The sequence below is a fragment of the Mytilus edulis genome, chromosome 2, assembly GCF_963676685.1.
Source record: "Mytilus edulis chromosome 2, xbMytEdul2.2, whole genome shotgun sequence".
NCBI classification, from domain to species: Eukaryota; Metazoa; Mollusca; class Bivalvia; order Mytilida; family Mytilidae; genus Mytilus; species Mytilus edulis.
This window is the reverse complement of record NC_092345.1, coordinates 37738178-37764747: the sequence shown is the minus strand read 5'-3', so window position 1 is coordinate 37764747 and position 26570 is coordinate 37738178. Positions and strand designations below refer to the sequence as shown.

Genomic DNA, 26570 nt, shown 5'->3' with positions numbered 1-26570 from the left:
CATCAGTGTTTTCTTTTTCGTTTGAGAGCCATATTAACATGCCAATGGTAGGATATGAATCATGTATAAATGACTAACTTTTAAGGCTAATTTGAGGGGTGGTCGGACGGGTCCTGATCCCGAAATCCCGGGCTTAAAACCATGAAATCCCGAGATGCAGAATTTAAAGAATTGCATATCCCGAAATCGAAAAATATATTCCCGGATCCCGTAAGGATCAATCCCCAAATCCCGAGCTTAAAAACACCCGATCCCGACGCCCCGAAAAAGGTCCTGCCTACTTCTTATCTCTACCTTACTTTCATTTTTGCCAAATCACTATTTTCCCTTTCAACAGTAAATTGTTATGCCCCATTTATGGGCATTATGTTTTCTAGTCTGTACATCCGTTCGTTCGTTCGTTCGTTCGTCCGTCCGTGTCTGTCCCGCTTCAGGTTAAAGTTTTTGGTCGAGGTAGTTTTAGATGAAGTTGAGCATGTTTTACTTATTTTGATACATATGCAAGTGGTATGACCCCTTAAATAGTAAAAATTTCAAAGAAAACAGAATCAGGGCCGACTTTCTATACTAACATACTAACATAGAAAGTCCCTGACAGAATACAAAACAGTCTCTATATATTAAAGTAGTATAATCGTAGTTTACATGTAGATAAACGCGAAAAATAATTGTCTTCTCTAAGGAGGTATAATAGTTGTGGTTCTTGCGATCAAAACACCATGATATGAAACGCGAAAAATAATTGTCCTCTCTAAGGAGATATAATAGTTGTGATTCTTACGATCTAAACACCATGATATTGAGAACGCTCTGAATGGCTTATTTTTTTTCAATTTTTGTTATCCATCATACGATTGGTTGTACTTGTGTCAAATGTTTTACTTATTTTAATATATATATACAACTTGTATGACCCCTTAAATAGTAAACATTTCAAAGAAAACAGTAGACAGAATACAGAGAGTCTCTATATATTAAAGTAGTATAAACGTAGTTTACATGTAGATAAACGCGAAAAATAATTGTCCTCTATAAGGAGGTATAATAGTTGTGGTTCTTGCGATCTAAACACCATGATATGGAGAACGCTCGTATTGGCTTATTTATTTTTCATTTTTGTTATCTATCATACGATTGGTTGAATTTGTGCATCTTTAAAACCGGAAGTTTTATCTATGACTAAAAGTCAGTCCGATGACGGAATCATATCCGGACTCCTTTTTTGTCGTTTTTCTCCCAAAATAACTCAATCTGAATAATCATAAGAATGGATGACAAATGCGACTATGCATGTTACCTATAGGACACAGAGGCATGATGATTGATTTATTGTGGAAGGAAGAGAAGCGACACCCAAAATGAGGTCTTCTCGTTTAATAGTATAGATGCATGAGGATAGTAATTGGATTTAGTGTAGTTGCGAGGCTTGTAAAGTTTGAAGTGCAGCTTGATCGCTGTATCTTGAAATATAAAGATTGTGTGTATTCAGTTAAAAATTTGAAACACAACACGATAAAGACTGGTCTAATTCGTTGAGTCCTATAACTCATTAAAAATCAAAGTACTGAAGTTCTGATCATCGCATGATTGGTGGATAGTCACAGGCGCTAGACTAAGAAAATAATCTTATCTTTATACCTGAAAGTTAGGTTAAGGTAGATAGATATGTTTGTGTATAAGATAAATTGAGGATATTGGTCTGTCTGTTTCCTTCATGATGGTCTTGATAGGAGGATAAACATTTCTGTTAGGCCATTTACCTATATTATTTATACTTTTTGTCCATTATTCTCTATTCTTTAAAGGAGTAGGTTCAGTAAGACCCCTTTTTGGCCCCAAAATATAGCAGTTTTACAAAATTGGGAAATTGTAATCTTTTAGCTATTTATTGGAAAGTAGAATGCTTCTGCTACATACATATAGGCTGTTTTTGTCAAAACAATGTACATATATCGAGTACTAGCATTAAGTCATGCTAAATAACTGAAATCTTCACAATTTAAGCATTTTAGTTAAATTTTAGACGGTTTCCGTCTTAAATGAAAGTGGCCGCATTCGTGTTCATTCATAATATTGAAATGTAAGTTGTATATGATGATAATACATAACATATATAAAGGTTGAGGATGAACACGGATTTCATTTTTGACAAAAACCATCTGAAAAGTGACGTTTTTTGCCATATTTGATAGATTTTTTATATTTAAGCTTGAATCAGAGCGTTGTCAATGCCTAAATCAGTTAAAATCTTTCACAAAAACTAATCAAATCAATTGAAATAGACACTTAAAAAGTAAAAACACAAAAATACTGAACTCCGAGGAATATTAAATTTAAAAAAGTGTCCAAAATCTTTCGTTAGATGAACCTGAAATTTGAGGCCAAAATCGGCCCTTACCGGACCTACTCCTTTTAGAATCATATTATTCTCTGTTCTTTAAATTTTAGAACCATTTCATTCTCTATTCTTTTTTTTTGTGGGGTGGGGTGGGGGGTCTCTTCTTTTACATACATATGTTTGCCAATTATCTATCATTATCTATTCCGTAAACCCCCATCTAGATCCTTATTTATAAGTATGCGCGTTGCTCATTGATGAAGGCGTACGGCGGTGACCTGTAGCTGTTAACTTCGTCGTCATGTGGTCTCTGGTAGAGAGTTGTCTTATTGACAATCATGCTACATCTTCTTATTTCCATATATCAATTTTTATTAATTTAATTCATATGGTGATTTTAGAAACAGTGCAAATAAAAAACAACGGTAAATAATTTTGTATAAGGGAATGTAACCGTATATGGTCAATAATTCATTTTTTATATAGAATTCATTAAATATTTTAATATACTTATTTTTAATTCTCTTTTGATAATTCAGTTTTAACTTTTTAATCTTAAAGTTTGTGTCTTGAGGCGGATGACAAATATCCTGGTTATGGATTAAAATATCCAAGGTCAGTCAAATATACAAAGTCATTAAAACATACAAAGTCATTAAAACATACAAAATCATTAAAACATACAAAGTCATTATAACATACAAAGTCATTATAACATACAAAATCATTATAACATACAAAGTCATTATAACATACAAAGTCATTATAACATACAAAGTCATTATAACATACAAAGTCATTAAAACATACAAAATCATTATAACATACAGAGTTTATAATTTGATGAACGTCTTACTGACTTTTACAATCATGTATAGACAATTTGTCTGGATATTGACTTCAATTTTCTTGCTGTTCAGGCCACACCAATTCCTTGTTCGACGGACCCGCCCGCATATATTTTTTCAAAACCATTTTTTTTTATATTCCCGCTTCCCTCACCCCGAAAAGTAATCGTGTCTTTTTCCCGCGCAGGGGCCTGTTGTTCAGTAGTTGTCGGTTGTTTGTGTGGTTCATAGGTACTTCTCCGTTTGTATCATTGAAAGAATAAATCGGGTTTTTTTTCTATTTGAATTGTTTTACACTAGTCATTTTGGTCCTTTAAAGCTTGCTGTTTGGTCTTTGTCAAAGCCTCCTGTATTTATATACATAGTACGAAAAAGACAAAGCCAGAAAAAATATGACACAGCGCACAACCAACAATCGTTACATGTTACACAAAAAATAAAATGTACATACAACAACAAACAACTTGACCCCCCCCCCCCCCCCCCCCCCACAATAAAGAAGTTGTGCACAAATGTCCCTGAAGTAGGAAAGTTTCTGCCTCTTGCAAGACACCAACCGTGGACTGGTTCTAGTTATAAGTCATGTCCGGTGAAAGAGGGAAGAGAGCTATGACCATTGAATGGAGATCATTCAAAGTAATTGAAATAATTATTTAATTATCTATTCAGGTTAATTTTTTTGATGTCCTCAGAATATAACAGTAATGCAAGAAGTCATAAAAGGTGGGCATTACATGTCTTGGTGAACAGAAAAACTCCCAACATTTAGCAGTAAGAAATCATACCAAAATACAAAGTTTACCAAAAAAAATTTACAATCGCTTGTGTTTACCTTCCAAGCTTCGCGCCAATTTTTTTTTATTTTTATTTTTTATTAAATTTGCAAATTAACAAGAAATCAAATACGTGTGGCCTGACAGTCATCAATTAAAAAATTACAAATTCGAAAAACAAAAATGAACTCACTACCTTAGAGTGCATTTCTTTCTTACCAAATCAGCTGAACCAAAGTCACATGGATCGTTTAATCAGTGTTTACTGACAGCCTGTTTAACTTATAACGCGGGAAAATAGATTGTATATATTCAAACGTTTAAACCTGCTGCATAATTAGTGAACCGCAAACATGAAAATTTGTACACAATATCCGGATTTCGACAATTAATGTCATATATAAATTAAATATGTCATCTCTTATATCCTTTTATCAACAGCTTAATGTATTACCGACGAAGAAGGATTTTGTAGTTTAAGACAACCAGCTTAATATGTTATTATTTCTATAAGGATCGGTTTCTTTTCAATTTTTGGGGATAAGGTGTGATATTTTGGTTGGTAAACTTAGCAAATAAAAAAAAATCAATCATGGTATCTATGATATGTCTATGAAAACATATAATAAACCATTCAACAACATAAATATATTAATATTAAAACCAGGAACATGTTTTATAAAAGGTACATCTCTTTAAACAGAGAAACCACGCCCCATCGATCATTAACAGAGAAATCACGCCCCAACGGTCATTATCAGACGAAAACCACGCACCAACGGTCATTATCAGACGGAAACCACGCCCCACCGGTCATTATCATGTAAAGTTCGTTAACGACCGGTTTTCTGGTCCGTTTTTTTCTCTTAATGACCGATGGAATTTATTATTGAAGAATAATGAATGTCATGTGACCCCTTTTAAACCAATAAGAGAATCTTAATATTCTCAACCGATATGAAATAAACCATGTTCATGGGTGATGTTGGTAAAGAGATTATTGCGGATGTTAGTGTGGAGAGAGGTCACATCAAGCGAGACAAGCATTATCAAGGATTCCATTTTTAAAAATAGTGTGTTGTATCTTAGTGGTCTTATATGAAAATTAATGAATTCTGATATTTCCTCTGTAGGGTGGTCATTGGCAGAAACAATAGGTCTCCCAGGATTATTGACTTTGTGTATGTTTGACAGAAGATAGAAAAACCCCGGTTTTGATTTTTCAGGTTTGGTATTTAAAACTATGTCTTCATTAATATGATCTGGTCACACATTATTTTCAAGTTGGTGGTAACCTCTTTGTTGAATTGAGGGGTTGGGTCCGAGTCTAATTTCTCTCATTAGAAAGATGACGTTCTACCTCTTGAATGTAATCATATGTGTCCTCAACTATACAACACTGATGCCTTTATCTGCTAGTTTTATTATAATGTCGTCTCTATATTTTAAAGCAATCGCACAGCTTCATAATTAAGAAAGATAAATAATTGGGTTGATGTAGGGCAAGTTATAATAAGTTTTGTTTAATAAATAAATATCTTAGTGTGCATTGCTTTTCAGTTTTGAACACTAAGTCTTATTTGTCTATACCATGTCAATACTTTTAAAGTATTGGCATTGCAATAATCATAATTGGCTTTATTCGACTCAGACATAGTATGACGTCTTCATTCCATTTGAACTGACTGATTTTTAAGTTTGGTAAAACATGACTTATTTGTTAGTTGTTATAAGCTTTGAAATTATGTTCAGTAACTGCTAATCTATTATATCGGTGCATTTTGCAAGAAGAGTCTCATTGAGGAATGCCAAACGAACTGAATTGTCTAGACGGTCCCATGTGCATCCATAGTCTCTTTTCTGCTCTTTGGTCGGGTTGTTGTCTGTTTTACAAGTGTCATGTTGCCATCTCTATTCTATTTAATATTTCTCTTCAATTCAATAAAACATTAAGCCAACATTGTAAGTTGAACCGTCAGAGATATCTATCAGATATAGACGGTCCGAGTTGTTTTAAAATGGGACCCGACTTGGTTAAGTTTGTTTAGAGTTGTCTTTGACAATTATATTTCCCCAAATCGACCAAATACTGGTCATTGTACGTAAGTTGACCTACTTGTCTATATATCTGTCAAAACACCGGCCTGGCTTAGTTTTATGTAGGAGGTCTGAGTTGTCTTGTATACTCGGCGGCCTGATTTGTTTTTGTTTTAAGTTGTAAAGCTCCATGCAGTATGGTGTTACTTGTGGCCAATATACCTATTTTTTCGTCTTAAATATGAAGATATTTGCGTTGTTTCATTAGACTTGAGGTAAGTTAATTTCTTCAAGCTATCAAAAATTTTAATCTAGTTGTATTTAGAGGGACTTATCTAGTCATTGTATTCCGCTCACTAGACAGAAAGAATCATAGACAATGATGTAAGGGCTTGGACATTATTATTTTAACTTAAGCCATTTGTAGATTGAAATAGAATAAAAATCTTAAAACAAATACGAAGATGTGGTATGCTATAAACTAATGAGACAAATATCATTCAAGAGCATGAGACAATGAAGTAAATATAAACTTTATTCATGGAAACTATCATTATGTTAAAAATTTAAGTGTTTACAGTGTAATTGTTTAAACACTATTCTACTAACGACCGTTTACAAAATGTGTCGAAGAGGACTAGTTGTAAAAGTCTGGTTGTCTCCCTTGCTGACAGTTCAACTGCATTTTACTTATCCAGAGTATCTGCTTTCACGGTTTTATCCACACCAGGGTCCATGAAATCTTTACCAGAGAAATCGGTATAATTTTTGCAGTCTTTAATTGCAGAATTGGGAACCTATTAAATACAAAAATATTGCATTAGTAAACAAAACATGAATATAATGACTTTTTTTAATTAACTTTATTTTGTCGGTTGGGGTTGGGGGAGGGTTATGTTTATTGGAATACTTGAGTTATTACATTTCTCTTAATACGACCAATACCCAAGAGAGTTTTAAATGAATGAAAATGATAAAGTTTCTATTCTTTTCTTTAATTAATACTGACTCTTTTCTCCAATGATCGGACATTTTTTATTGTGTCAGCTCCGGTATTGCAGGTACATATATTATAATAGATTATGCCAATTACGGTAAGAAAACAAATATACGCAAAAACATGCCAAAACATGAATATGACTGCTACATTGTATTTGATGCCAAATTCACAGTTCAAATGTCGTATGCCGAATGACCCGACATAATGAATTCATGAAAACAGCTTGTTTTACCTTAATTGTAAAACTTATCCAATGAATAAGATGCATGAAGATGATGTTGATGGATGTTTTTTAAATGTCCAGTGACAAGTTAAATCTTCTTACTCCTAAAATACTTTTTATTCTTAATGCTGCGTGCTGAGCGGAGAAGCATCAAATACAAGTTTGTTTTGGGTTTGACTATGCCGGGATTCGAACCCACCACCTCCCGTACGTGTAGCGACGAACACTCTACCACGATACCACCAAGGAAGTTAAAGTAACAGTCAGAAGTACTCCGGTATCGATATGCACTAAATTCATTATAACCAGGATGTTCGCTTCTACGTTTAAAAAAAACCAACCTTTTAACCCTTATGATGATTGTGGCCAAGTTTGGTTAAATTTGGCCCAGTAGTTTCAACGGAGAATATTTGTAAAAGTTAACGACGACGGACGCCAGTGATAAAAAAAACCTCATTTGGCCCTTCGGGCTAGGTGAGCTAATCAAAGAGCAGATTGCTCTGAGGGATACGATTGTCATTGACACATGTATGCATGTAGCTGGATAATATTATTTTCAAAACTAATTCAAATGACAAACAGACATGTAAAATAGTTACAAAATAGCCAAACCCGGATAAAAGTGTATGAACAATGTAATTAGGTCTATTGTGTTTTATTTTTGTACTATCAATACCAAGTTTACTTTCCACAGCAGTCACTGACTGACTCAGAGTGAGAGATGTCAGAGAAGGTATTTTATTTCAATCATTGGTTATTATATTTTATTAAGTGTCTGTTAGCGATGCGCCGACGTATAGTCATCAATGTGCTGATGGATCGTCGTATGATGTAGATGTAGATGTAGATTTCAATTCGTATCTTATCACCTTTTTTCCTATGTTAATTCTAGGAGGAACCCCATTCCTAACTCTTTAAATATTTAATTTCCTTTGGGTCAGTCATCATGGCTCCTTTCCGTACACATTTATCGGTTTAAATTGCATTCGTTTTTAATATAATACGACGTTTATTGACAGAACGCGCTAATACTCGACGTCTTGTTTATATTCAGAATTCACGGAAGTTACTGCCGGAAGGGAGACAACTCGAAACGATAATATGGAAGACTCCATTTCGCCTGAAGGGGTGTTCTACGATGTGGAATATATTTATTTTAATCTAAATGATGCATATGATTTAAAATTATGCAACCATGCGCGTAGCTACGTGTACGTCAAAACGCCCGGGCGTACACTTGAATTTGGTAAAAAAAAAATATTTTCATCTAATTAAATTAAAAGAATTGGTTCACAGTACATCAACCTTTCTTCAATGGCTTGTAATTGCAAATAAGAGTGACGAAAATTAGTATCATATTATAATTTTTTTTAATTTTCTGTCTCGTGAAATCTTTACTCACTTTCCTTTTTCAAGCAATTCATTATGTGCTAAGATTCGATATGTGGTTTACATTTTTTGTCGAGCCATTGAAATATGTCGCGAAAGCGAGACATTTCGATCCTAAATCTCGTCGGCGGTGCCAACTATGTATGTACATATATGTTCAGTATGTGGTTAAAGTTTTAAGATATCAATAACTTTATCAAACCTTCGTAAAATTTTACGCTAGCTGTACAAAAACTGTTTATGGTCATAATGATGAAATCCATATTTTATGGATAAAGGGATTTTTTTACATTTACAGTTTATCATATGGTTAGAATTTGTTACCTATCAATTACTTTGTTAAACCTTCGTCGAATTTAATTAAACTTTCTTGATTTTTTTTTCATGGTTAATTTCTGAAGCAAAATTATTTTCGTTCATTTTTCGGTATTATTCTGTGCTTTCTATACGCAATTTAAATCAGACGATCTGGAATGTTTGAAACGTTTGTTTCGAGCGACATTGGTGTGTGTTTTGTAGACGAAACGCGCGTCTAGCACAAGGGCGAAATTCAATCCTTGTATCTATGATGATTTAATTTACATGATAAATTTATAAACCTCCATATTTTGTCATGAAACTAGTGCAGAAATTAATATTCCAGACCAAGAAAAAATATCTAAAGATAATATTTCATTTGTTTAAATCCTGTAATAGACTGATAAATGAATATACTTTTCGCGGGGAGAAATCCAAGGCGAGAACCAGGGTTCCATTAAGAACTCTTTACAAGGGAGTAGGGTAAAGACAGATTTTGGCCTCAAAATGCAGGTTCATTTGATGAAAGATTTGAACACTTTTTAAACACTTAAAGTGTCTACTTCAGTCGATTCAATTAGTTTATGTGAAAGATTTGAACTCATTTAGCCATTAAAGACTCTCAAACTCAAGCTTAAATATGAAAAATCTATCAAATATTATAAAGAATGAACACAAATGAGGTCACTTCCATTTCAGACGGAAACCGTCTAAAAAATAAACAAAATATCAAGATTTCGACGATTTGGTAATTTACTTACTTAATTAGTCCTTGTTATGCCTTTTGGTAATTTAGCGCTATGAATTAATTATGCTAGTACCCGATAAATGTGCATTGTATGCTCAAAAACAACCAATATTTATGTAACAGAAGTATTCTACTTGCCATTTAACAGCTAAAAAAATTATATTTTAACAATTTTGTAAAACTGCTATATTTTGGGACCAAAAAGGGGTCTAACTGGGCCTTCTCCTTTTAGTATTGCACCTGAACAACTCAGAAAATTAATTATTTCATGTTCATTTACGACATTTACACATAAAAATGTGCTTTGTGGATTGGGTGCTTTACCCCACGGTTCCCTTCAATCATATTTTAAAGTGACTGGTTTGGACGTTTACTCCAAGTTAAGCCAATGAGAGTCATTAGATTCTAAATAAACACAATGAATAGATTAAACATAAAAAATAAACCATTTTGAATCTAAAGAATGTTGTTATTGATCAGTTTTCAATGAGAGGAATGCTATGTCATTCTCGATAACTCTTAAACTTCAGGAGGATTCGCCTCTGCTAATCCACTACCAGCAGGTTCTTTGGCCTGGACCCGCTTGGGCCTTCAGGCCCCGCACCGAGGTTCGGGCGTACACGTAAAAATGACCTAGCTACGCCACTGGCAACAACAATAACCCTCAATAGCAGACATACATAGAAAAGATCCCATGGGTTATAAATTAATTAATTGAGTGGGGAATCCAGAGCAACCATTCAATCTAAAACCCCTTAAAAAACTATACGCATGCGCATAATTTCCAAATCAAACCCTGGGAAGATATATTAAATGCTTATTAAACGACCTAGATGGTTCTCAATTTCTTTATGGAAGTACAATCTCAAATATCAGTTTCATAACGGTAACATATAAGAAAAACTCCACTTCAGTTCTTATATGACAGAAATAGATTTATCGGTATTCAGAGAACTCTCGCATTTTATCAAAACTGGGAATTCCCTCTGACGTGTTTCTAAATTTATAACTACACTAAGTTAAAATATAAATATTGCTTAATTCTGATTTTCTGTGTTGTTAAAAACACGCATCGAAGTCAAGGGAATTATCAAACATGAAGATTATGAAAAGAACATTATAGGAAAGTTGATTAAGTTCAATCCCTTTGTTTGTTTTTACCTTTTAAAGCAATACAATCATAAGAATCTGAGATGTTCCTTAATGTTTAGAATAAAACTATTGACGTTAGAGAAATTGCTCTGAGCCACCGGTATAAGTCTACAGATTGCTTGAAAGCAATCGTATCCCAAAAAAACCAAGAGGAGCGAACATCGTTAAGATAGTTGTTATGGTTAGCTCTTGATATTTAATAAAACGAAGGATGTATCTGCATTAACGCTAAACAAACCTTTTCTAAAGGTGTATAGTTAGGATGGTGGTGTTTGTAGACTGGATTATTAGACTTGAGACAATAAGAATACAAGAGTGCCCAGCGTCGATGAGGGCTGTTATTTGGTCCACTTGTATGAATCAAGTTTGCGTCAAATATCAAGGCATCGCCTGTCATAACAAAAGTTCAAAAAGTTTTAGTACATTAAAGTAAAGATACATGTAAATATTAAGTTTCATTACCAATAACAAATAAGTTTGTAATGATTCAATTAAATTAACGGTACCAATTTTCCTGCACCAGATGCGCATTTCGACAATACATGTCTCTTCAGTGATGCTCGTGGCCAACATATTTGAAATCCAAAGCTCGTAAACAACTATACTTAGTCTTTTTTATGTGCAAATTTCGTGTATAAAGATAAAATCGCCAGTAGTTGGATCTATTTGCTCATTGTACATACATGAACAAGAAATTCGTCAAACCTTGAGTTTTCGAAAGATATTTTTGACATTTTACCTATTATTTCTTTTTGTTTTCTTCAAGCATCGTTGTCAATATAATGGAATTTGATGCAACTGTCATACAAGTGAGATGTTTAGCTAGTTCAATCCATCTTTTTCTACATAAGTAAATGCCTGTACTAAGTCAGGAATATGACAGTTGTTATCCATTCATGTGATGTGTTTGAGGATTAAAATTTGTTTTGATTTTGCAATTTGATGAGGGACTTTCCGTTTTGAATTTTCCTCAGAGTATTTTTAGTGATTTTACTTTTTACATAAAATAACAGTATTGAAAGTAATACCGGGATCAAGCTCTACATGTTTTAGTGGATGTCTTTTCTTTATCTCATTGATTCTTTCTATGTCAGCCATTGTTTGCCCTGCCACTGGAAAATGATCTATTCTACCACATTTTTGGGATCCTGGTAAAATCTGAAAAACTTCCAAATTGACTATCAAATCTTTAAATAACAATAAAAAAGTTAAACTTGATACATGACAATACAAGGCCGTAACTAGGGTTCGAATTCAGGGGAGGCAGGGTTTTTGGGCCGCCGACTTTTTTCCCTAAGTAAAATGGTTTAATAAAATTAACGGTAAAAATTTTCCTGCACCAGATGCGCATTTCGACAATACATGTCTCTTCAGTGATGCTCGTGGCCAAAATATTTGAAATCCAAAGCTTATATAAACGATGACCGGTTTTCCTTCAATTACGATTAAAATGACCAGATTTTCTTCGATTTCTTTACTTTAAGACTCCGAAGATTTCCTTAATTTAAGACTCATCAGTAATGCTTGAACCGGGAAGCAATTTGTTTTGCAAACAATTATTATCTGTATATAAAGATATTTTTGTTAGAAATCAAACTGGTAAGTTAGAAAAAAAAACATATAAAGCAAGATAGTAGAACGTAAGATATTTTATTTTTATCGAGGACCTTGAATTTCAATCTTGTTGAAAGCTGAACAGACATGTATAGTACTACAATGGATAGGAGTGTTCAACTACTAAGGCATTGACCATAACGTTCTCATATCATCGTGAGACGTAGTTGTCCGACTAGACACTATAACAAATTATCGAACAGCTGATTCAGCCGGTTACAAATTTCCGATTTCATTAAAGATTCACAATACAAAGGGAACTAAAGCTCCTCTGCTTGAGCCCCTGCATAAATGTAATTATTGAATTTTTATTTAAAATTGTTGAAAGCAAAGTTTCATATGCGTTCTCGTACGACATAGGAAATACTGAATGACAGATAGATGGCCACACGAAAAAAAAATCTAAAACAAATACTGAAATGGTTAAAAACAACCTGAAAATGACGGATATATCATGTATCATGATAACTGTTAAAACTGTAAACTTGTGTTGTTTATAATACAAATTCGAGTTCTTTGTGTGCATCTTGTCAATATTTCATTTTATTACTTCTAAAAAACAATTGGTGTAGAAAATTCAGGGGAGGCAGTTGCCTCCCTGAACTGCCTCATAGGTAGTTACGGCCCTGCAATAGGACTTTTTCTACCACACACAGTTGGGGAGGGACCGTGCAAGGCTTCGATATTCTTACACTTGAGGAAATCAGAAAGCCAGTTACCAGATATCAGTTTTTGGCGATATACTGTATAATTGGATCGGCTACGAGTTATTTTGCACAGATATATTACTTTGATCCGTACTATAATTTATTTTACCTCCTATACATTTCTAGGAATATGATTGGTTAAGGCGTCCGCGTTGATACCGTGTATATTCAATATTAGGTTAGCAGGGAGGCGGGGCTTAATTAAATACACGGTTAGTAGTAAGAAGATGTTTTATGATAGCAAATGAGACAACTCTAGTCTAAATTCACCAAATAAAGATAGTCGGTAAGATAAATTCGTTACATAGTGTGTGCTAGTGACTGACTTCGCCCTCACCCCACATGGAATTTACTGACCCCGTATATATCATATAAGGTCATTAACACACTATGTAACTAATAATGTTTCTCAGTCATCTTGAAAAGTACATATTTAATATGGTGTTAACTGCATGAATACATATTGTTACATCTTGATGCTTAAGGTTTTAAACTTTATCATGTGAATGCAAATTATGACTATTAAACATTTAAAACCATCAGTTTCAATTTATCATAAAATATAAGATAATGTATGATTGGCACTACTATCAATCGTAATTGTATTATGTTTAGACCTGATGGCTTAACTTGCAGTACATGCAGAGTGAAGATAGCCGAAGCAGTTACCTGAAGACAACCATTGGATGGTTCACACTTGTCGACTGCTATGAATATAGTGTTGATTTGGGGAAATAGACATCCATTTTTGTACCAGTAGCTAAAATGATTTCCAATGATAAATAACAGAGATAACAATAATGTTACTTGCCATGTGACTATTTTTTGTCGTCGTACTACATTTTGGTAACATGATTTTAAACAATTGATGTCGTTTTATAAATTTCCAGTTTGGCCAATACTTTGTGTTTTAAGTACTTTAGTAATTATAAAAAATGCTATTGAATCGCAATTGAATATACATATATAGTCTCGACAAGTCTCAAGATTGATAAAAGCGTTAGAAAGCACAGCTATTTAAAAACTTTTCTTGCTTCTTGAATTTTAGTTATTTAGAATTGATCTTGATAAATTTTTCGCCCCTTTTCATTACATAAAAAAACATCTTATTTTCATACCAAGGAATTGTAAAGTAAGAAATATCTTTAATATCTTGTTCATACTAATATTTTGATTTTATTATACCCATAATCCTGATGCCATAAATGACTTCCGCCTGTAAATGCGTCCTTGCGGATAAACTTAGCGTGATAATGGTAAACTTCACCACCACCAAGCAACTGGAAATGTAAAGCATATGTAATTGCACATAGAATTACAAATGGTTGTATCTTGGCATAGTCAGGATAATCCAGACGTCAAACTCATTTTGCGGAACTGACTTTTTGAATTTGTTCTTACCTGTCTTGAATATGCATGAACTATTTACAACTGAACTCTAAAAATCGATTGTCAATCTATGATCTATCAGATGTGTGGTAGATAAACAAAATGAATTAACAACCGACCTTTTTCTAAATGTGGACAGTTTTGCTTGAAACGTATTGTTGACATTTTCTGATAACATTAAAAACTATTTTCAAAATTCATATCTTAGACTAGTCCTATCTTATTTAATTTCACAGCCGTTGGACGTCAGAGTAATCACGGATAACATTAAAAAATATTTTCAAAATTCATATCTAGTCCTATCTTATTTACTTTCACAGCCGTTGGAGGTCAGAGTAATCACGGACTATTCCAAATCTTGCTTTTTTTCAACCTAATATGCGTACTATTAGTATTCGTATCATTAGATGATCCTGCGGACACATATATTCTTTTTATAATTCATTTTGCTACATGTAATACAAAATCTGCATTTCGTTTGGATATTAAACTTTCAGCACGCTATCATATGTCTCCCCACCCTAACCAATAGCTAGTGAATGATTTTACCTTCTGACAGGAGTCTACAACCTTTCTACTTCTCGCCACAATACCTGTGACGTCATTTCCTGGATGACTCCATATTACAAGTTTGGCGTTTTTTCCCTTTCCATCGGGAATCTAAAATGTTCGAAAATGCACTCTTAAGGATGTACTTAGGTGATATTTGGTAAAAATTAAGGAAATTAAGAAATTAAAATTGATACTATAAACTGGTAGAGCATCAATTAAGGATAAAGATAAGCTAAAAATTTTAATAGGTCATGGACCTCCTTTTCGAGATATTTGAGATTTAAAATATGGCGGGAAAAGACTGACTCGGACTTTTACCTTATAATTGCATCGGTATCATTTGTGTCTCAAAACAAAAGAAAGAAAATCAAGAATCTTCTACAATTTTGGTAAATGACCTTTCATGAGATATTAAGTCTTATATGAAAAAATAAATGGGTGTTATGGGGCAAAATATTTTACATTGTATTGTATGGAAAAACACCAAGGAGTCCGAACATTTGATACAAATTCCCAAACTTCACCTAAGTACATCCTTAAAACAATTTAGCTAAATGTTGATTGAAAGGCTCTGGTGTATATTTTCACTTTAATGAGGTAAGAATGTTGAATGAAGTTTTTTTTGTGAAAATTTTGAACACACCATTACTCTGTAAACATGACAAAAATGAACTTTTTTAAGATAATGCAATTTTGGTACGATGTATGTATTATTTTTTTAGTCACATAAACACATATAGACCATGAATCAAATATATGCACAATTTATTTCTGAATGTCATTATTTTCATAAATATTACAAAAGTTAATTAAGATAATTATATAATATTGTAAGATAAGTGAAAAAGTTGACCATACGCCGTAACCATGTTTCTCAATAATATCGCTATCTTCTAAAACCCTCTTCACATTAGTCAGTTCCTCTTTGTCAAACATATTCCTGAAAGATATAAGTAAAGCAACATAAAGACTATAACTAGAATCGTTACGGAACATTTATCATATACTGAAAGATAACAACAATTCGTAAATATATGACTATTACAAAAGAAATCGTTTCTGTATCAACATTCGCCCCATTACATTTGGGATTGACCGTGCAGTTATATCATGAATATGGGAATATGGGTCACGACTATTGATAGAAACTTTGTACTCGCATGTCTTTTATGTTTCCTATTCAGAGGTAAGACTGATTTTAAATTACAACATTAGCAAATTGGCATAACATTGTATTCTTTTCCATCACTTCTCTAAAAAAATTGATAAGCCTACACTTTTTTACACAGATAATTCAACTAAGACAATGTTCATGCACCAAACTGACTTTTTTTACACTCGGACAAACGCTTACTCAATGCAAGTCAAACATGATTTTTTTTTAAACCTCGCATTCGCCTCGGTTGACTTTGGTATTTTTTGGTGTTATAACTGATCTGTCCAGACTTTGCAAATACACAATATGTACTTATCTATAACTAGATGCTAATTTTCACAAAATACACAACCTTTTAAAAACACTGTTTCAGTGCTTGAATTTTGTTTTTTTCAAAGACAGAAAAAAAAATTGAAATAATTTGATAAACTGGTGTTTTAAAGTTTAGAAAATAATTTTGTAATATACTGTAGTGAAAAAGTATAAACAATATGAAAGTTTATGGATATGAAAATGTCAAGGCCACCTCTTCTTTTGCTATGTCATAAATGGAAACAAAATCAGAAGGTTCCAGATCAACGCCACTTTGTAATGGCAGCTCTTCATATAAGTAGTCAAATTTGTCATTTTAACATCGTTTATAGCATATTCTAATGATTAAACCGTTTTTGTAGCATTCTATTGAATATATGTCAGAAAATTTCTCCTTTTTGTCCTTGTCGTTGAACAATTGATATTTTTAGGTCTGACCTTTGACCTCAATTTTACAAAAATGTGACCACTCTGGATTTTTACGGTCAAATTTTTCTTATTGTACACGTTTTCCTCTTTCTATCGATATATGATTTAGACGTGTGTTCTTCCGGAACATTAAAGTTTTAAAAAAAGAACTCTGGTTGCAGTACTATAATGTTAACGAAAAATTTGATATTTTATCGGACAAAAAAGATCGACCAATCACTTTTAGGGAGCTACCATTTGATTTTTATGGGGGGCTAGGATGAAAAATTTTGTCCTGCATTTTTTTTAGATGTAATCTCTGTCCTGCCTTTTTATTTTTCACTCTAATCGGTCCTGCCTTTTTTTTTTCGTTTATCCTGACTTTTTTTACCTAAATTGTCCCCCCCCCATAAAAATCAAATGGTAGCTCCCTTAGAATAAAATAAAGAAATTGGTTCCGCCGGATTTGCATCAATCTTTTGAGCCAATAAATTCTAAATGCATCATTTTCAAACGCATTTACATTCTCTTTGGTCTTTTTATTAAAGGTTGATTCGAATAATGATCGTTCAATTTTGTGCAAATGTATACGGGTCTAATTTACGTGTGTAAAATTTGACGTTAAACGAGATAAGTTGCACTCTTTATAAGACTTTTAATTTCCATACAAACTTCTAATTTTTTTTTATAAATGAAGACTACGGTCTCATTCTATTCTTAGAGGCTTTATTCAGAAGCGTTTCGCTCGCAATCAATTCACTCTCCAGGGCCGTAACTAGCCTCTTATAATATTGAGGCAAAATATATTCGCCGAGCGTAGCGATGTGAAAAAAAAATTGCGTGGGGTCTCGGGGCCGCTTCAGGCTCCAGAAGCTCTGAGAAAAATAACTCAAGATCGTGCATTCTGAGCGTTTCCCGGACTCTTTCTTACATTGAAACGCTATTAATTTTAAGCTATTTCTTTTAACAATATTCTTGTCTCAAAGCAAAAACTCTTTGTAATTTAAGACTTTTAGGTTTTACGGGGACAACATTTAAAGTAGACGGATATGTAGAATAAAGCAAAAACCGAAATTCTCATAATCATTGTGTCTGTCTGTACTTGTCTTGTATTGTGCTTAATTCAGACTTTGGTGATTTTTTTATGGCTAGATTGAAATAGAGTGACAGTGCAGTATTATATTTTAAGTACTAGAACTGCTTAAGTCGACACTAAGGACCATCTTGACCTTGTTTTATGGTATTAATGATTCTTTTATTGTTGAAGACCCTCCATCAACTATCAAGATGAAGAATAGGGAAAAAAAACTTTGGCCATTGATCTTTCGTATTTTTTCTATGCATTGACTTCGTGTGAGATAAGGTCCTGTGCACGTTTACTCCATATTCCTTTTTTCTGTTTAAGAGTCTTAACACGACTTCGTGCAAGTTTAATCCTTCAATGTAAAAGGTCATATGGCAATACATTGACTTTTTTTAAAGATGATTTGATACCGGGAAATTGGTGGTCTTACTTTAATTTAAACCATGTCAGCTATCTAGTTTCATCTACAAAAAGAGACTAAACCCCTAACGGGAAGGATTGTGCCTGATGTTCATATGATGAAATCATAATCTTTCAGTCAGTTTAGTTGAAGTCTGGAGCTGGCATGTCTAGTAGTCTGTTGTTATTTATGTATTATTGTCATTTTGTTTATTTTCTTTGGTTACATCTTCTGACATCAGACTCGGATTTCTCTTGAACTGAATTTTAATGTGCGTATTGTTATGCGTTTACTTTACTACATTGGTTAGAGGTATAGGGGGAGGATTGAGATCTCACAAACATGTTTAACCCCGCCGCATTTTTGCGCCTGTCCCAAGTCAGGAGCCTCTGGCCTTTGTTAGTCTTGTATTATTTTAATTTTAGTTTCTTGTGTACAATTTGGAAATTAGTATGGCGTTCATTATCACTGGACTAGTATATATTTGTTTAGGGGCCAGCTGAAGGACGCCTCCGGGTGCGGGAATTTCTCGCTACATTGAAGACCTGTTGGTGACCCTCTGCTGTTGTTTTTTATTTGGGCGGGTTGTTGTCTCTTTGACACATTCCCCATTTCCATTCTCAATTTTATTTGATATAAAGTTCAATTCTCCATGCAGAAACGACAATTTTTTTTTATGTCCAGTAGCATCGTATATTCTTAAAATAGTTTCTCGTACAATGTCTGGACATCGGTGGACATGCAACATGGCAAAACCACAGTTTACGAATGAAAATCAACACTCTGCAGACTATAGTTATAAAGTAGGACAATAAATGAACAAAAGACAAACCCGGGACACAGAAGTACAAACAATAGACCATCAACTCTGAAAACTAAAAGTAAAATAGAAACATGGATCTCGAAAAACATGCACGGGAGACATCAGAGAGACTTGCAAGACACTTTCCGTGAAAAACAATTCAAGTTGATATAAGGACAATCCTGTTTCTTTTTTTTTTTTTTTTTTTTTTTTTTTGGAAATTTCCAACATGAGGCATTTGCCTCATTTGCCTCAATGTAGTTACGGCCCTGCTCTCATAAATAATCGTTAACCATTGATAACACCATCTTAAAAAGTGAAAAAAAAACCCGGTAGTTTCGTTTAAATGCAAGTACCTAAAATGAAACTGTCAATGTTTATTAGCATTTTATCATGCTTTTATGCATTAAGGCTGACTGTCTAAGAATTCACTCTTGTTTACACTGCAGTATACTTGACTTCCTCATAATTGTATTCGAAAAATTACCTGACAATGATGTATCCATGGTCGTTATAGGCTGCTCGCACCTCTGGTGTTATATCAAATGTCTCGGTATATTTATATTCTAGCAAAATTAAAAAAATAATAACTTCATTTGAAAATATGTAAACTGATAAAATTGCTACAATCCACTTTGGACTCATTTGCAATCATACCATACATCTATAAAATTATATTCATATCTTGTTTTACGTTAAAACAGAGAACTGAAAAAGAAAATAAAGCCCCTCTGATTGAATTAGTATTCAATTATGACAAGTCACAAAATATAACAAAAAATTCACAGAATAAAAAAAAAAGGTATATTTTTACTAATTTATGGTATTTTCAACCAGTTTTCTTTAAAATAATTAATGTGGTTTATTATGAAAATAAAAAAAAGACCGTGACTGACAGTGACTTGAAAGCAAGGTCACCATGCAGACGAACTCTTAATATATTAAAATACTCACCAGGGTTTGTCATGTTGCTTAAAGGTTTATGTTTACTGAAATAACAGATGATATGTGTGGTATAGTGTGAAATTTATTGCAGGTAAATATGACATTTGGGATTTGGGATTTGCTATAAAAATCGGACACACTGCTAAGATGTTTACTGGTTTGTATCCTCTATTTGTGCATGGCTTGCTTGTTGACTCTCACATCTCACTTACCGACAAGCTGTCGACCTATAAGTATATATTGTCTAACCTTCGTGTATCGAACTCCAAAATGCTCTCCAAACCCTTTGCATTTGTTTGCAACTGTCGCAAGTAAGTCATAAGCCTGTTCTTCAGTGGTTGTCGTTTGTTGATGTGGTTCGTGAGTGTTTTTCTTCTTCATTTTTTTTATATTAATTAGAAAATTGTTTTTTCTGTTGAAATTGTATTACACTAGTCATTTTGGGGTCCTTTATAGTTTTCTGTTCGGTGTTGGGCAATGCTCCGTATTGATGGTCCTACTTTGACATATAATTGTGAACTTTTTACATATTTGTTATTTGGATGGAGAGTTGTCTCATTGGCACTCAAACCACATCAATTTGTTTTTGTCCTGTAAGCCATCAATTCACTTTGTACATGTATATCATCCATAACTGACCTATGCTAAAATTAAATCTACCATTGGAATATTTATGAAAGATTTGACACATTTTCATGCAAATTGAATGCCTATCGGGATTGAAGACAATATTTTGTCTAAGTCCGCCATAAAAGTAAAAACGTACTCGTCACGTATACCACTAGATGTAAAATTAAGTTCGAAAAAAATAAAATGGTATGATATTTGAATCTGTCAAATGATTGTACGAATCTTAAATCTAAAGATTTTTGCTTCTTTTTATTGGTATTTTAATAATATACTTACATATAGTTCGGATCAACACATTTTCTATCTCTTGGACCAGTGCACTTTTTATTTGTAATCCACTGTGTTGATAATGTGTTATCTGTTCTAGATAACAACTAGATATCAGATATATCATTCATATGAACTTACAGAAAATGATATAAATAAACTAAGTCACTATAACTTCGTATTTTTTATTTTGCCGTTTTAACTATTTTGCTTAACTCGAGCGTCTATTTGACGAAACGCGTGATTGCAGTGGAGGATCCAGTATTCTTGGAAAAGACGTAGATTGAAATCGTTCGGCGAGCCGAGAGAACTTTTATTTTGACATTGTTTTGTTAAATTAAACATCATAGATTTCTTGATGTCAACAAGATGTACGGACATTTAATGAAATGTACAATAAGACCGACAGGAAGAAAGACAAAAAAAAGCAATTTTTATCCAAATGTATTGTTGAAATGTTTCACCAAACAAGGGAAGTAAGTGTTCCACTCAACCAGGGAAGTGAGTGGTTCAAAATCAACCAAAGATACGAATGACTCTGAAATGACAATGCAGTTGTAAATGGCGATCGAGAAATGGAGACATAAAGGTCACACACAACAGGCAGGTTGCAGTCGGTCCTTGAAAAAAGTACTCTGTATACCAATTCGTCGAAACAGACATTATACGATCACATCGCTCCATTTAGTCTGAACTCCTTTAAAACATTTGGAAACGCAAGAATAGTGATTCAAATGCCAACAAGAGTTAATGGCGGCGTCACACATTGGCGTATAGACCGGCGTGCACCAAACGTACAGAGAAAAATGACAAAGTCGGTATACGTAAGTTGCACGCCTGAGGAACGCTAAGCAATCGTTTAACGCGCTACAGATAAGTTTGAGACACGTTTAGGGCACGTTGTATACGCTTTAAGGTCGTTCGACTTTAACTAAAACTTATGCGGGTGTGTATAAAAAACCACCCCATAATAGAACGTCCAAGATACGACCGGGACCCGTCTCAAATACGTTCAAGAAACTTTTTTTCTTCGTAGCGTGCATTCCATCTAAACGTTAGACAAACGCCAGGCATACGCAACCATACGGTTCTTGAACGCTGATAAACGCTTAGGTACGCTTCTCGTACGCCCAATACACGCTTAAAGCTCGTTGTGCACACGTTACAGATATGATTGACAGGTTGAATGCATCCAAAATTACTAGCGTATTGGCAGCGTACATGATTTTTTAACACGCCCGGTGAACGTCAGAGCTATACGTTGATGTGTGACGCCGGTGTAAGGCACGCGCCATATATGATTTTATGATTATGGTTAATCCATATATAATTCAAACCTAAACTAAACAAAAGGTCTCTTACATTGGATGCCAAATTTGTTTTGCCATTAGAAGCATCAATACATAAAACTTTATATACATCATACACAATATTTGGTTGGTCCTTAATTAAATGCAACCAATATTTAACAAATCTATATTTTCTTGAAATACACATCGGGAAGTGTCCGAGTTCACCACATAAAAACAAAATTGGTACAGTTTTACCCAAGTTGAGTATATATCGACAAAAACGATTATGGACAGATTCTACATCGTAGGCCCGATGAAATCCCCACACCTCGGACGCATAGTTCAGAACGGATCCAACCATACTATTGAATAAAAAACACTGTTGACTTGTCCCAATGAATTCTCTTTTCATCGAGTTGATTAAAGATGATAGAGCTTTAGCTCCTTGTTGTGGCATTCTTTTTTGAGTTTGAACAAATTTACCATTGAAATATAGCAGCATACCAAGGTATATATATGATTTGACGATTTCAAGTTCTCGGCCTTCGAAATAAAAATGGTCAGTTACGGGCTTCCAACCATTTCGAAATACAACAATTTTTGTTTTGTCCGTATTTACAGTTATATTACATCTCCTACAGTAGAATGAAAGTTTATCTAATAAAATTTGCAATGCATCGGGAGACTTTGCTAGCAGAACTGTATCGTCAGCAAATAATATCAAATATATAAGGTAACCATTAAGTTCGAATATGTCACCATTATTATCCACTTGTATATCACTGATTATATCGTTAATGAAAAAATAGGAACAGGAGAGGAAAGAGTGGTTCCCCTTGTTTCACTCCAAGAAAATTTACAAACGCATCAGATAAGTCGTCTTTCGTTCTAATTCGTAGACGCACGGTTTCATATACTGCTTTAATAATTGTTCTAAATTTCCCACTGACTCCACTTTGTAGTTAACTTGTACCAGAGAATTCTCCGAATTACCTTATCAAAGGCTTTGCGGAAATCGACAAAAGCACAATAAACTTTAGACTTCTGGTGTAGTATGTGTGATATGATTCAATGTAAAATGAATATGACATCAACAGTTGACCGGCCTGGTCGAAATCCGAACTTATTGTCAATAAGCTTTTCTTCGTCATCAGCTCAATTGATCAATCTGTTAGTCAAAATAGATGTAAAAATTATTGACATCACACTTACTAGAATTATAGGACGGTAATTATTTGGGTCGGATAAGTCTCCACTTTTTGGAACTGTTATAAGGATTCCTTCTGTCCAAAAACCAGGGAAAATTTCCCTATTGAATATGAAATTAAGCATTTTCAAATTCGGAGCAAAAAAGTTCGGCCCGGCAATAAACATTATTACACGTCCATTTATGGTGTAGCCGAGGACAATACATATCCCGCCCTGCACTACAGACTTATATTTTTCAGCTACGAGATAAAAATTATATAAAAAAAATCTACAGTATGATTTTTTTTGTTCAATCATTAATGAAAGTGAAAAAGTGAAATAACAATTCAATTTTAGCAACCACTATGGTTCAATTTTGTCAAATTAAGCTAAGAAACATTGATGATAAATTATTCACTTTCAAGTGAATAATGCGACCTCATTGAATCCGTATTCCTGTGAATTTCAATTAAACCATTTAGCTAGAGATAGATTATGCACGAATTGTGCGTGTTCAGTTATTTCAAGGGAAAGGAATACCAACATTGAAAGTGAAACAAAGGTAAATCATTTTATTAACTGACTCGATCCACAAAAAAAAAATCATACTAGCACCGGTAAAATAGGATGGTTACCATATACTTTTAATCAATATTATGAAATTAAACAAAGAAAAATTCAACTGTACGAGTTGCGCTTTCTATTCATACCTACAGTTTATATCTCTTATATGACCATCGGAGGTCTTCGGAGAACAACTTGATAGTCAAGACTAAAATACACAGGAAAGGAAGCTACATTTTATCGAGTCCATGCCCTGTAAATTGTTGATTTTAAGACTTTTTTTTTTTAATTTTGATAAATGTTTTACATGGTTATTAATCAAATATTAGAATTTGAGTCAAAACGGTGAACATGAATTTGACAGCTAGTGCCCCTTTAATTTGTAATATGAGTACATACAATTATATAGATAGGAATGCGTGTCATGCAGGAGTAAAGAAGTTCAATCGGACGCTAAATGGTAAAAGACAACAACAACACAAACGTATCGCACATGTTATAAAGCATTGTTTTTGTTCCGTCTCTGATCTATAGACAAAACTTTATCTATCTATCAGTGTTAGAGATAACCTTCAAGACATTTGACCGCAATAAGAAGACGAAACTTATTCATAAGATATGGCATTTCATAAATTTGTTTATATTGTGGTTATTCTGGAACTATGGTATCGCGAATGTTTGTGTGCTTACCAGTATCCCGAACAATACGTTATGGAAATGTTGGGTATAAAACTAAACTTGTTAATAACCAATTAAATATAATTGATTGATGGTTACGTCGTTTGACATTTTTTGAAGGACGAAACTTTTGATGTATACAGTAAAAAGCCCTTTTTCTGTTTTTAGACAACCTTAATGATAGACTGACGATGATGCAGAAAGAAAACACCTATCTTAGGGATGAGTTTGAGAACCTAAAAAGGGAGTGTTTACGACCCAAAGATAAACAGCAGATGACAGATACCCGCAAACGTATTCTCCTAGCAGGTAATTCTTTACAGAATATGATAAAACAAGAGGCTCTCAAGAGCTGAGATAAAAAAAATATTAGTATACTAAACGCCAATTTAATATCAGGATTTGAAAGGTAAACATTTTACTTTCGAAAAGGCAAGAACAGAGCATGCAAAATATAAAACATGGGTCAAATATATAAAACTGTCTTGACCTTCAAACGGAACTGATCCTTTAACCCAGTTTTAAAGGCCAACGCGTCGGTCATGAAATATAACAACAAAGTTCATACGCCAAAATAAAAAAAACCTACGTACGACAACGGTCTTCTTCATTATTCGACACGATTTCAAAGATATAGTATTACGTAAAGACATTCGTGGTCTGGTGCCAATAATTGAGTCCGTTAATCTCATTCATATTTGTTATGTAACATTTACAGTATGATTGTTGCAGAGCGTATATTTTTTTTTTATAAATTGAATTCAGATTTACATATTTTATTTTTTTCATTAATTATGGATAAATAAATATATATCTATAAATATATGATCTATTCTTGCTAGTTATTATTCGGATGCCTTAGTTTGGATTAGTAAAACGTATACAGTAAACTAATTATCTTATAATGCATTTAATTTGCATTATTAAATGGCAAACGATGCTTTCTTGATGTGGTTTCATATACATGTATTGTTTTTTATGATGTATATCTACATGTAGTTTATTTTCTTATTGCATATATCCATATGTTAAAAACAAATGTATCTATAAGATACTATTGATATACGCAGCACCGTTCTTATTCAGGTCCAGATTCTCAAAGAGTAGCATTTTCTGTAACCTTAACACACAACGCAGTTTTGGGGTACCATACACCTATTGAATTCGATAGAATACTCACCAATGTAGGAAATGCATACGATTCAAGTGATGGTCATTTTATTGCTCCTATCAGGGGATTGTATCTCATGTCTGTTTCAATAATGAACGTTGAGGGTCACTCAGAGCACACGGAAATAGTACGAAATGGCGTGCAGTTGGTTGCCATGTACTCCGATGATGACGACTACAGTATGGCGAGTCAAACTATTGTAGTTTTGCTTGAGACAGGTGACAAAGTTTGGGTAAGAAGACTTTTTGGAGGATCAGCTACTATTCTTGGAAAACCAAACGAACCATACAACACATTTTCTGGAGTACTTCTTTTTGAAATGTAGGATCAATTTGCATCTCATACAAATACAAATTGATCATTTTGTTTTTCTTTGTTCTAATAACTGATTAGAGTGGATAGTAAAATTTTTGTTGGCGTAACGGTTCTTTGGAACCTTCATGCTGAATTTAGAATGATGAATAAAAAAGAAGATGTGGTATGATTGCCAATGAGCATCTCTCCACAAAAGACAAAATAACACAGGAATTAACAACTATAGGTCACCGTACGGCCTTTTAACATGATAAAAAAGGTAATATTTAGAAGGTTTTAACACTAAACTCA

At 33.5% G+C, this 26570-nt stretch overlaps 2 protein-coding genes across 2 annotated transcripts; one reads left to right on the top strand and one right to left on the bottom strand.

Moving 5' to 3' along the window:
- Positions 1-6448: 6448 nt before the first annotated feature.
- LOC139512111 (L-proline trans-4-hydroxylase-like) lies at positions 6449-21181 on the bottom strand. The gene is made up of 10 exons (XM_071299504.1): positions 21081-21181; positions 20184-20218; positions 19717-19795; positions 15926-16007; positions 15065-15175; positions 14312-14406; positions 13796-13886; positions 11834-11963; positions 11044-11195; positions 6449-6793 (listed from the first exon to the last, which is right to left on the bottom strand). Exons 2-10 carry the CDS (start codon positions 20194-20196, stop codon positions 6683-6685), a joined length of 864 nt encoding a protein of 287 aa, XP_071155605.1. The 5' UTR covers positions 20197-20218; positions 21081-21181; the 3' UTR covers positions 6449-6682.
- Positions 21182-24691: 3510 nt separating this feature from the next.
- LOC139512110 (complement C1q-like protein 2) lies at positions 24692-26328 on the top strand. Its single transcript, XM_071299503.1, has 3 exons — positions 24692-24839; positions 24962-25102; positions 25880-26328. Exons 1-3 carry the CDS (start codon positions 24734-24736, stop codon positions 26287-26289), a joined length of 657 nt encoding a protein of 218 aa, XP_071155604.1. The 5' UTR covers positions 24692-24733; the 3' UTR covers positions 26290-26328.
- The last annotated feature ends 242 nt before the right edge of the window (positions 26329-26570 follow it).